The following is a 13,779-nucleotide window of genomic DNA, read 5'->3' as shown; positions in this document are numbered from 1 at the left end:
TACCCGTATGTAAAAATGGTCTGGACGGTTCCAATTTATAATTGGGCAAATTACCCATTAATTAGGTTTGAGTTCGTGGATTTACTTTAAAACATGTAATGCATTTCCGAATGACACTTCTGACGGTGCTCCGCCCACAAGGTTTCCAAAAACGTTGGGGCAACGTAAATAGTGTTGTTTGTGCTCCTGCATGAAGGAGCTTTAAATGATACATTTTGATTATTAATTTCGTTATATGATGATCTTTGGGTAGAATGTAAAGGTTTATTTTGTCTCGTGGGAGGAGTTTGGTGTTGTTTAAGCGTCCCCCGACCCTAATTACACCCACGTCATCGAGAAAAGGATTCAACTAAAGAATTTTGCTGTTGGGCTCTAGAGGTCTATTGCTCTTGAGTGCCCGAATTTCAGTTTTAAAGTCAATTGATTGTACTAATCGTAAAATGGTGACGAGGGCGTCTTTTAATTTTTCAATTGTTAATGGTCCCGTTTTTCACAATTCCGTGTTGGCTTGGCAATTGAAAACGAACCGTTTTAAGTAAGCGACGTGTCTTTCAAGTTTATCAAATCTTGAAAATTTGGTTCACAGTTCGGAGTTTGTTTAATTCACTGTGAGACATTGATAAGATTTTTTCTGTTCCGAGAGTTCTGAATATTCGGCAGCAGTGCTGAATGAATTTGATGGCCAATGGTTTTCCAAAATGTTGTTTTGGATTTTTGGTCCCACTGACAACGCGTCATTTAAGTTGACCCCTGATGAGGGTTTTGATGACCCGTCAAAAACTACTCTGATTTTTTGAACTTGTCCGTCAGTTTTAAATTTGGCGTGATGTGGAATGAAATAATAACTTATTGAAACGTTCATTTCGTCAAGAGTACCGATGCGCCGCATGTGACCTAATGCGCGGTATTCATGGATAAAATTATGGTACGATTCGCGCAGTGAGTTGTGTTTACGGAATTTTTGTTCAAATGTGCTGAAACGTTTAATATCTGTGTCGCGAGACTCTCCAAGTACGGGTTTTAAGTCGCTAAAGGACAATCGCACTTGAAAACGCCCATCTGGTATTCGTATGGTGGTATTTGTGAATTCCGTTTCGTGGAAACTCACTTGTTGGGTCAAGGATGGTTTATGGCACTCATAGTTTTCCGATTCCCAAAACCTTTCTATCTGTCTTTCGAGTGCAGATGTGGAAAGGTTGCAAAGTGTTTCCCTTGGTTTATGAGATGCAAAAGCTGGATACGAAAGGGGACCGTCGATGACCCACCCCAATAAAGTCTTTTGAAGGATAAGACCGTCGTCGTTTAATTTGATTTGTCCGACACACAACAAAGACCAAAATAATTGCGCGCCAATTAACATGTCGATTGGACTCGACACGTTGAAATTTGGGTCTCCCAATTGAATGTTTTTAGGTATGGTGATTAGCAATTTTGAGAACGAAAAGGATGGTAAATTGTTTGTTATTGTAGGAATTACCAAGAAATCCGCTGAAATTGAGAACTTCCCGGTGATTGAGTGTAGTTCAAGATTTGTCGTTTCGTTTACCCTTGAAACTGAATTTTGGATACCGGTAACCTGCCTGTTCACTTTTTCGGTTTTCAGATTAAGTTTTTTGGACATGGACGTCGTGATAAAATTTGACTTAGAGCCAGTGTCCAGAAAGGCCTTACATAACTGAAAATTGTTATATGCGTCTTTGATTTGAATCATCACCGTTGATAACAAAACTTGCATTGGACTTGAAGCGGTGTTTTTGGCGATGTTGACTACCGTATTTGCGGCTTGAACCTCCAGGTGCAGTAACGTATTGTGCTTTTCAGTGCACAATTTACAATGTTGTGATCTACATTGTTGCGCTGTATGCGCGGGTTTTAGACAATTCACACATAACTTTAACTCTCATTTTAGCATGACGATCTACAACTGAAAATTTGAGAAATTCACTACAGTTAAAAAATAAGTGGTTGCGTTTGCAAAATTCGCAGCTTGGTTTATGTTTGTTAACAACAGCGAAACTGGACGATTTTTGCCTATTGTCATTTGGCTTGTAATCGAGTTTTTGATATGTAAACTTCTCTGGCGTGTTACTGGACAATTTGGAATGAAATGCCTTATTGATTTCCAATGCCTCTAAAAGATGACATCTCTGAGTGAGATGATCCGTTAATTTTTGTCTAGTTGGTAAATCTGTTGTGATTTGTGATTCCTCCCATGTTTTGCGGGAAATAAAATCGAGTTTTGTGGTGATTAAATGAATAAGGAACATATCCGAATCCTGAACATTAACACCAAGAGACTTTAACGCTTCTAAATTAATATTTAGATTGTCCAACAATTGTCGCAACGATGATTCGGAGTCCTTAACGACTGGTTGGAGGTTGAACAAATTATTAACATGATGTTGTACTATCAATCTTTTGTTTTGAAAACGATCTTGCAGCAATTACCAAGCAGCCCCGTAATTGAGACCACTAATTGGAAGCGCATTAACAGAATTTGTGGCGTCACCCCTCAATGCATTTTTTATTTAAGGGGATGTCTAACAAATCGTAACGGTAAATTCTGCTGCAAATAATGACGTGTAGAAAATTTTAATCCAAATTTTGACAGTCAAAAGTATTGTATAACCATCTTGCTTCAACACCCAACATTTATTGGCGGAACTCCTTTAGTGAGGACCGGTAGTGAATTCATACCCGACCGTAATAAAAGCATAAATAAATATTTCTTTTAAACCGCAATTCTGCTCGGAGATACAAGCTTTGACACCAGTGTTGATATTTCGAATGTTCTCATATCCACTCCTGTTTCATGTAAAATTGCAGAATAATAAATAAATAAGTATTTTTTTAGAAATTAAATGTTTAATACAAAATTATATGTTACATAGTTAATAAATAATAAAATAAATAATAAATAGTTAATAAATAAATAAAAAAAATCCCAAAAAGAGCCTTGTTACAATCATAACAAAAAATAATAAAAATAATTTTTAAATTCGTTTATAAAAGAGAATTTGTTTCCAACAAAAATTCTTGATTTATAATTGCTGGTAGCAAATGTTCAGCGTAAAACAATGCCAACTTTGGAAGCATTTCAAAGCAAAATTTTGTATCTTTGGAAATTCTTTCGAATAAAATGCCGCGGGGAGTAAATATTGTAAAAAAACAAACTTCACGTTCAGTAATGTACAGCTGACCCTGGACTTGGTAATAATAATTATGTTTACGATTTAAAGTCATTTTGCCATCTATTATAGAGCAAAAATTTATTTTTTTCTTCAAAATTGCTTCCTCTGGAGTTAAATGTCTTGCACCGTATGGGCATTTCACTTCCACAATGGCGCTACTGCCTATCAATCCATCCGGTGATGCACCCAGAAATGGGTGTATTTTGTCAATTATTAGTCCACACGGTCTAATTCGCAGACCAGGATGATCCTCCTGAAGCACCAATTCCAATCGTTCAATGGCTTTATATTCGTTTTCACTCCCATATCTTGTAGCCACGTTACCTGCAAATTTTGGTTTTAGAATTCCATTTACGGTGTTACTTCTACTTGTTGTTGGCCGCAATTTACAAATAAGTCCAAAATTTGACGATGTCAACCTTTTTGTTCTTTCTTCGAACCATAATGAATTGTTACGTTGGCCTTCTGTATGTTTCATTATAAAGTCTCGTTCTAGGGATCTCTTTCTGAGGTGATCTAAAAACAGTTTTTTCCGCCTGTTATAATCTTCAGGATTGGATTCACAAAGATCTGGCTGATCGGCGTTTGGCCCGTAATCGGCATCTGGCTTTCCGTGGTTTTGATTAGAGCGATATTTTTTTGTTTGTTTTTTCTTCATACGAAGTTGTAATTTTTGTTTCACAAATTTTTGTGTGTAAAATTCTGATTTGCCATTCTTAATAGCATTCAAGTAATTTCCTTTACTATTAAAAGAAATCGCAGAAGCAAAACAACGCATGCGATATCCTCCTCGGGAAGTATAATTTATGCGTTTGCCCCCAACGAATTTTGCCACAATTGAATTGTAAGATTCCGCAAGGTTGTTGGTCATTTTTTTCAGTAAACTCCTTGCATTGTATTTTAAGCGATGTAATGCCGTTTGGATATCATTTAAAACACCACAATTTTGCATCTGTTCTATCAAGTTTTCTTCTGATGGGTCTTTTCTCTTACAAAAGTATGATGCACAACAATTGCTATTCGCAAACGTAGAGCATTACACTTAATTTTTGCTCTTATTTGTAGTGGCACTATTTGGCCCGTTGAACTGCATCGTTTTCTTCCAATTTCTAAAATTTTGCTTGAAAAGTTTCGAAGAAGGTGGTTTTTACATTCAATTTTTTCAACAAAAAATTCTCTCCCGTAAGGTTTTGTTTCACAAATTTTCTTGAATGTGCTGCTGTCACCATCAGCAATTAAATATTTATCCCTTATCTCTTTGAAGTTGACCGAAACTACAGAATTAATACTTTCTCAGGTACATAATTTTAAAAATTAGAATATGTATTATCATATTATAGCGAAAATTTTGTAACTACATAGTTTTTTGAATTGTATTTGACTTTATCATAAGTGAAGCTCTTAGTGAATAAAAAGACAGTGTGACAATTTTTTTTAAATGAAATCGTTCCAAAAACACATTTAATGTTTTTTATACTTTATTGACCAGATTTTCACATACGGCGGCTTAAGTCGTTAAATTGCCAAGTTCATTTTGAATGTTTTTAACCGAGAATTCTTTATTTTTTTCATAATTATCGTCAAATCTGAGATTTGAAAACTTGGGGACTGAATATAGAACGTTTCTTAAGGGGATCTCGAACAAATTTCAGTGTAGAACAAATTCATTGTAATTTTTCCAAACACGATTACACGAAAACTATTTGAGCAAATTGCTTTCTGTTTTTTGCATATAAATCTGTTCAACGTGCACTATGTTGAATGCTATACAGGGTCCGGCAACACTTGTGTCCACCCCTAAAATTGTCTTTAATTTTAAAGATAAAATTTTGGAAAGTTGCATACGCTCATAGTTGACAAAGCTCTAGAAGCTGAAGCAAAAATTTGTTTTTTTATCACGGTTTGGTTGGCGTCGCGACGCCTAAAAAGTATAATTTTTAGCGATTTTTGAGTTTTTGGGGTAATATTCTCGAATTCAATTTTTTTTCAACATAACTGTAATATAAATATCTGAGTTTTTATTTTAAATCTAATGCAAATTGTGTTTAAAATTTGCGAAAAAAACGCTGTTTTATCAAGTTAGTTTTCAAAATTATGACAGCGCAGTGGCAAACTACGTTTACACCAAAATTTCACAAGTCACTTCGTTCACTCGTATTAAGGTTAATTTTGATTAACTCGGGTATGTTTCACTTTATGGACACCATAAATCGTTAATTAATGTCGACAAAGCGACAATTTCAAGAAAGACTTTTGTTGCAATGTAAAGCGGATCAAAGAATAGATATCATTTGTGACACAAGATGTTGACAGATGGGTGTAAACGTACTTCCCAATTTTGACGTAATGAAATTGAAAACGAACTTGATAAAACAGCATTTTTTTCTCAAATTTTGAAGACAATTTGTATTAAATCTAAAATGACAACTGCGATATTTTCAACACAATTATACTGAAAAACAATTAAATTAGGGATTAATTTCACAAACCCTCCTAATTAACTAAAAATTACATTTATAAGGCGTCGCGATGCCAAAACTATCAGTGATAAAATACAAATTTTTGCGTCAGCTTTTAAAGCCTTGTCAACTATGAGCGAATGCAAATTTTCAAAATTTTATCTTTAAAATTAAAGACGAATTTGGGGGTGGACACAAGTGTTGCCGGACCCTGTATATAATTTTTGTAAAGTAAATATTTAGTTTAAAATAATAAAATAAAATTCTATAATTTACATTGGGACATTTGAACTCCCTACAGAACTGCTGTAACAAATATTTTAGGATAAAAGCTTATGTGATAAAAATAATTATTATAAAGCGGCTAGTTCTAAAAACACAAGAAAAATGTTTATTTTCTGTTATCTTATCCCCAGTCATTCAAGAATCAGGACGCAAAATCCCATTGAGTTTAACCAACACCGACACAATAGGATTAAAACTTTCTTTCTAGGTATACATACCGTACCCCATGTGGTTTTTTCCCAAAAATAACTAAACTAGTTCCTATTAAATTCATTAAAGCAAACTGAAACATTCATTTTTCTCTCAATAAAACAAGTTTATCTAATTGACAAAAAAATTGCATTCGAGAACTTATAATCACGTATGTCAAATTTTCGTAATTAATTAATCGAAAAGTCTATAAAGAATCATGTTATCAACATATTGTACATCATTGAACATAGTGCGCGTTCAACAGCTTCGTATGCAAAAAGCATAACGCAATTTCATCAAGTAGTTTTTCTGTAATCCTGTTTGGAAAAATACATTGAATTTCCTTTATACTAGAATTTGTTCGGGATCCCCTCAAGTGATTCTAAAACAGACAAATAGGACCATGATTCGCGTCAACTTTTAATTTTATGAGTTTATGGAAGATTGTGGGTTGTAAATTATCCCTTCGACCACAAAACTAATTTATGAATGCAGAGAATCGACGGGACTTTGTCTGGTTGCGAGAAGTGAGACATCTGTGCTAAACAAGGATAAAAGAAATTCTAAAAGACATTTTCGAAACACGATTACACAAAAACTATTAACTTTAAAAAAAATCTGTTTAGTCGACATTATGTAAAATTAGTCTACGCATGTGGAATGCTAAAAATTATTTTGCTTTCAGCCAAGTTTATGTATTTAATTAATCAAAAAGTCATTAAAGAATCATTTTACAAAAATTATATATAGCATTCAACATAGTGCACGTTGAACAGATTCATATGCAAAAAACAGAAAGCAATTTACTCAAATAGTTTTCGAGTAATCGTGTTTGGAAAAATACATTGAATTTGCCCTATACTGAAATTTGTTTGATATCCCCTTAAGTGGTGAAATTTTTGAATATTGGTGAATTTTGGGTTTTCGTGTACCAAGGTTTGGAACGTATTAAAAAATGGAAGCCATTCCGTGTAGTGGCCACTAAAGGGTTTGATATCAATTGGATTGAACCGCGACGGTTTGTGTTTCGGTACCACTTCTTGGAGTGGAGGTGGATGCTTGATAACGTTCTAATTCCGAGATACGTCTATCGATTTTTTCGCATAATTCGTAGTATGTGAATTCAAACATGGATCTGATAGTGTCGGATTCTAAAGCGCTTTTGGTTTTGTCTGAGCATTCGATCTCTAATTGAATCGAGTCAAATTGATCCTTGACTTTTAACAAATCTAATCATTATACCGAATTTTTAACGCGGATGCAGTGGCTTGAGATATGTTTATATTGACCCATGCTTGACAGCGTGCAAGGGTGTTTTTGATGTTGTCGCGTTTGATACGCAATGCGTCTAATATTGAATTTGATTCGAACGGTGGACTATCTCCATTTCCACCTGTCTCTTCCGTTACCGGAGGATCCTCGTTTGTCTGTGATCTGGTTATGACCATTTTGCGAGGTTTTGAAATGACCCGATGATGTATACAATCTTATTGGTAGTCAAATTGAGGCCAAGTCTCAATAACAGATAAAAAAAGGAATATGATGGAAATTCGGAACCACTCACCGATTCCTACTGGGACCCTGACTTCTGCTGCTTTCCTGTAGCCGATGGGAAACTTCCGCTAGATTCGGAACAGACGTCAAAAGTGGGTACCTTGTTTGAATTGCAGTTTCTGTTGGACCGCTGACTTCTGCTGCTTTCCTGTAGCCGATGGGAAACTTCCGCTGGGTTCGGAATAGGCGTTAAAAGTGGACACTTGCACAGACACTGTTTTGTTATGTTGCGGATACATGTATTTGTATTATCCGGCTCGAAGGACCATGTCGAGAATACGAGCTTTTTCGTACCGTTTTGTAATAAAGACTAACTTGGTTTGCTTTTTACAATGTTTATTGTGTTCTGAACGTTGTTCTGACGATACTGTGACCTGTTCGTCAGACTGCTAGTTACAGACTGTGTTTTTGGGGGTGCAAACCCAAAAGTGCAAATTAAGGGGGGGGATGTTGGTGGCTAGTGGAATTCCCATGTCTGGGAATTCCAGGAACCAGAACAAAGATGCCGCTAAGGCTTAACATAATATACTATATAATATAATGTAAAATATATATAATTTTCAAGTTTTCTAAAAGAATGATGGTTTTAATTTTTTTTAATTTAATGTCACAAGTTAAAAGACTTTATTTTCTTTTCCACATATAAAAGAAATTGTGGGCAAACGATTCGTTTAGTCATTTTTACGATTTGATGCATTTCGTCCTTTATGTGTTAGGTCAAAATACTTGCTTTACAAAGAAGAAAAAGAAGTGAATTTAATTGCATCATAAAAGACGTGTTGAAAAAGTAGAAAAATGAGTTTTCTTTTCCATCGTATGTAGTTTTTGATAACTTTGAAGTAATATTCATTCACAAAACATAAAAGTTTTAGTCTTCACCCATTTCTCTTATGGGAGATTCCATGTAAATTGACGGGTAAATAACTTTTTTATTAAAAAAGATATCGGCTTCAGTTTTTGAGTATAGGTTTGTTACCCCAATTTCTAAAAGACTGTGTTTTTATTTTTTCAAAAAACTTTGGAATTTTTTGAAATTGAAGTTTTTTGATGCACAATTTAACAGTTTTCCATTTCACACTATATTTGACACTTGTGTGTTTAATTGTACGAATTTTACATAAAAATCCTCGTCTCTAATAAGCTAATCATTACCTGCTACCGGTGGATTGTACACATTACCAATAAGACAATATGCTTTCAAAAATGTCGAAGCTAAGACCATAATTTTCATTTCAAGAAAAGATTGTAAAACCCAAAACTTCAAATCATGCAAAAGCAATTAATTAAATGTATTTCGGAAAAACTATAAATAAATATCTTGAAAAAATATTGTGTGATTCATTAAATTTCCATTCGCAGTTGGCTTTGAGACAAAAATTCATGTCGTAACTAACACCATTACTGTAGTTTCGACTTAATATTTGCGAGATTTGCTATTTATCGAACAAGAAGTCGACGCACGTCCAAAATACACGGCCTACCTAGAATGGAAATTTAATGAATCACACGATATTTAAATTCTTTCAATCTTTGGATACTTGTGTTTTTGACTGCGCTCGACTTGTAAATCAATGTACTTTTTTAAATTTCTAGAGTTTTGTCGATTAAAGTTGGTCAGTTGCTTTTATCAAACTTGCGCATCAGCAGTTTTTGACGAAATTTGGTGTTTGGGAATAAATTGAGTTTTTGATAATGTTTGTTCACCCCAAGATTGGAGCCACAATTTTATTAAAAAACGGTTATGAAAAATATTAGGAAAATAAAAATGTAAATAGCATAGCGGTTGTAAGTCAGAGTTATCGGATAAAGTTTTTGAAATAGAAAGTGTTCCCAATAATACACATTTTATAATTCCGGAAAAATGATCTTTTAGTTTAGAACTGGAAAATACGAAATGTAAAATTAATGCGTAAATAACTGAATTTTGTGTGAAAACAGTGAATTAAAAAAATTACGTTTTTTTCGCAAATTACACAATTTGCATTAGATTTAAAATAAAAACTCAGATATTTGTATCACAGTTATATTAAAAAAAAATTGAATTCGCGAATATTTCCGAAAAAACTCAAAAACCGCTAAAAATTGTACTTCTCAGGCGTCGCGACGCCAACCAAACCGTGATAAAAAACCAAATTTTTTCTAGAGTTTCTAGAGCTTTGTCAACTATGAGCGTATGCAAATTTTCAAAATTGTAACTTTAAAATTAAAGACGATTTTAGGGGTGGACACAAGTGTTGCCGGACCCTGTATATAATACAAGGTGTTTATAAATGTTTCTAACATCTAGGGTGGCTATGAAATGTCAAAGAAATTTGCCGCTCATTACAAATGGGTCATTCTACGTTAAATGAGCATCTGATGTTAAGAAAGATGGCATGATGTAAATATTTAAAATAATACCTTTTTCCGATATAAACCTATGTAAGGAGGTATTTTGTATAACGTTTTAAGTTGGCCAGTTAATTAATCTATTGTTACAAAAGTTTTTATGGACCAGGAGAGATACAGGGTCCAGGGTAGAGACATGAAGGCCAGGGTAGGATACTTTACCTGACAGGGGAAATATACATTGAAAAAGAAAACAATATTATTCACAAAAAACAACTTTACTTATTAAAGTTTTTGTGTATACTTTACAAGTATCAGTTCAGGCTTCAATTAACAGTCTTTCAACATAACTCTAATTATTATAATATAAACAAAATTACTTAGTATCTATTCAGAAAAATCGCAATATTTTTTCCTATTAACAAGTAGTTATATAAAAATATAGAGCATGTATGCACTGTTAAAACATAAGAAATAATTAACATAAATTAGAAGTTTCATTTAAAGAAATAAAATATTATAAAAAGGTAACAAATGAGATCACGCCCGTTCAAAGACGTTAATACTTTGGTCAAATGCATAATAAATACGCTGCCCTTTCATTTTTAAGTTGGGGGATGGTATGTCTTCTATGATCTGATCCCATGTGACGAAAGAAATGTCGTTGTCATTAATTCTAAAATTTTTACCAGTGTTGTCCGAGATTTTGCAGAAAATTACTTGAACTTCATTATCTTCTTCAATCCCTGTACACATAGCTACGTAACGATATTCTGATTCTGTGGCTTTATGCATAAGTCTCACCAAGACAAAATCGCCATTGTGTAACGCTCCTTTCCTCCGGAACAATTCCTTGCTCCTTCTTACCCTCTGAGCCCGGTTGCGATCTCGGCCACGACTACCCCAATGGAGAAGGGTGGGGTTCCAACAAGATGGTATGAGAGCGCCACGGGTTTGTACAAGACCGCGGACTCAAGGAGGCTACTACTCAAACCCGAATGTAGTTCGGAGGCACAAATAAACGACAAAAAGAAAAAAAAAGATTAACCAACGAAAAATATGTATATTAACACAAATGACTGTTTAACAAAATATTACAAGCAAAAAAAAAGAATTAATGTTATCAAGCTACAAAATTACAAAACTATCTAATTAATTAATTAATCATTGACGATTACAAAATGGCGGAATCCCGTAGGCTGAAGTCATTACAAAATGGCGGAATTCCGTAGGCTGAAGTCAGAAAATGTGCGCGAACGGCGAAAACACGCGGACAGCTGTCAACGCATTTATTCTCCCGACTTAATTAAGCTAACCGTTCGCGTGGTTACATAGGGGTACTTATCGCGTTGGTGTTGCTGCTCCTCCCACGGTTCAACGGGAATCCGGGATGTCCAGCAGGAACACGGCTCCTGGATCGAAAACTCCGGAGCGGGACTGCCAAACACGAACTTGAACTTCCACGGAAGGACACCAAATGGACGACGAAGAAAACACAGAAGAAAGGAAGAAAGAAAGAAAAAAAAAAGAAAGCCTGTGATGGAGGGCGGCTTAAATGAGGGTGCGATTGGTGGTAACCTCAAATCCGACCAGGTCGTACAAGGATTGGATTAATCCCTCTCCAATCCAAAAAATCTGGGTTGCTAATCACTTATCCGACAATGTCGATTAGGAATCCCTTTTCCAAAAACCAGGACACACAGGGATGATTCCCAAAACTTAAGATTTTTGCATCCGTTTACACACCAATCCTCACTATGACAACACCAAAACCAAAATAACCGAAGATCCGGCCCTCCCTCAACATCTTGTACAAAAAAAAAGGAAACACGTCACGAGGGACAGTGCACCAACCTACGATAACCAAAATAACCAGGCGATCTGGATGAAAGTTGATCGTGAAGTAGGGTTATGTGGTTTGTTTACAAAATGTTCAGCGGAAAACCGACGAAGTCTTCAGACATCCGGGAATTTGACTACAACAGGAATTACGACACAACAATGACTCCCGTATTGATACTAAATTTTTTAGGATCACCAGGACAACAAAAAAAAAACAGACTAAAATCAAAATAAGGGAAGAAACGTGGACTCTAAAATTGAGGCTGGTGTCCAAGCAGCCACCCCTGGAACAGGTAACAGAAGAAACTGTGGTTACTTGGTTCCAATCAAGTAACTTCCTCCAAATAAAACTCGCGAGTGATACCATTCAGGGCACAATTTTCGCTATCTTCACCACCGCGCATTTTGACCGTTACAATTGTTATATTTATTTTTTAACCCAGATGTTGAAGGCTGTTGTGTGTTTTCAAGTTGCGTGTCTTTTCGCAATCTTCGGCAAAAGGTAGAGATGATGTTAGTAGCTGGTTTGAGGTTCTATAGTTTATTAGTGGTTCATTGTCAGTTTCAGTTTTAGACCCGTACACATTATCAACATGAAGGCGCGGTCTCGTATTCTTTGTTGAAAAATACATAGTACCAAGCACAAAATGATTGCAGACTTTAAGATCACAGAAGCAGCTTAAGCTCCTCATTATTAAGCGATTGGGAAGAAATATACTTCCAGTCACTTGATGAACTTTCATGGTTCCGGAGAAAGCTTTAACATCTTCGGTGTTCAGTTCCTCTTCTTTCTTTAAAATAGCACCGCCATCAATAGTCATCACCTTTATATTGGGACAGTTTTTCTGGAGGGCGTTAGTCAAATCTTCCAGCGACGAAATGTCGTTCCCAGCTCCAACAAGTCTATCCGCAGTTCTTTTGCAAGTCGCACCTACTCAATCAGGAGCACCCTTCCCGTGGCCGGCTTCGTGGTAATTCCATGTGAAGTTTATGAGATTGGGGTAAAAAACTTGTAATTTTGTTGCCATGCATGGAACATAATTTTATTGCGATATTGTGTGACCGGTCCATCACTCAGAAAATGCAAATTGGTTACTTTTGTGGGAAGACTGTCGAATATGGGCTGCAAATGTGCCCATATTGCTGGCGCTGAGTGTGGCAAATTTTTTGAAAGCGTGCAATAACATGAGCATTTTAACTCTCCATCATTTTCTTTAGTGTAAACCACGACCGTATGGATGCTTAGCTGCTTTCTCGATCCTCCGAAATAAAACGATTGCACTTCTTCAGCGTATTTTGTTTGATAATTCTCGCTGAAATCAACGTGAATAATAGCATCTTGTTCTGTCAATGTTTCCTTTTTTGATTTCACAGCCATATATTGATGCACTATATTGAACTCGTGCCGAAGCATGACGTCGACTTTACTTTCCAACTCTAAAATTAAATCTCGGGGGTATATTTCTATTGTACTTTTTACGCACTTTGTAACTGTACGCCTCGTTTCAGTTTTTAAATCCATATAATCTTGTGGTATAGATTGCTACTTTTTATATAGTACAGGATAAGAATTATTAAATTCTTTATAGACGAGGTGTTTGTTCTTACAAGAGTCGCATTTTCGTGAGGGACATTTTTCGTTGTATCTGTTGCTACAGATGATATTCAACAGACCCACGCAGTTTACCACCGATATAATTTTGGCTTGGTGTAGACATTGTAACATCAAATCAATGTTACAGTGCGTTACGCACAAGCAAGTGTCACGTTTGTCATAGCGCGACTGGACAACCCAAAAGGGAGGGAACTTGCAGAAAAGCGCATAAGATATTTTAATGTTCGACTTTTCTATGAAAAGTTTGTGCAATTTTATTAAAGTATCCAACATAACTCGTTTCTGTTTTCTTACTCCTTGTTTTGTCACAACG

The 13,779-nt window shown here is 35.4% G+C and overlaps 1 protein-coding gene across 1 annotated transcript; it reads right to left on the bottom strand.

Annotated features, from left to right (window-relative positions):
- Positions 1-598: 598 nt before the first annotated feature.
- Positions 599-2,398, bottom strand: LOC148166777 (uncharacterized). Its single transcript, XM_088048478.1, has 3 exons — positions 2,347-2,398; positions 1,926-2,305; positions 599-1,891 (listed from the first exon to the last, which is right to left on the bottom strand). The coding sequence occupies exons 1-3, from the start codon at positions 2,396-2,398 to the stop codon at positions 599-601; spliced, it is 1,725 nt and encodes a 574-aa protein (XP_087904604.1).
- Positions 2,399-13,779: the final 11,381 nt, after the last annotated feature.

The sequence above is a fragment of the Gnatocerus cornutus genome, unplaced genomic scaffold, assembly GCF_029298725.1.
Source record: "Gnatocerus cornutus isolate USDA-ARS CGAHR unplaced genomic scaffold, icGnaCorn1.1 Chromosome13, whole genome shotgun sequence".
In the NCBI taxonomy this organism is placed as follows: Eukaryota; Metazoa; Arthropoda; class Insecta; order Coleoptera; family Tenebrionidae; genus Gnatocerus; species Gnatocerus cornutus.
The sequence above is the reverse complement of the archived record's forward strand: the minus strand, read 5'-3'. Positions and strand labels throughout refer to the sequence as shown.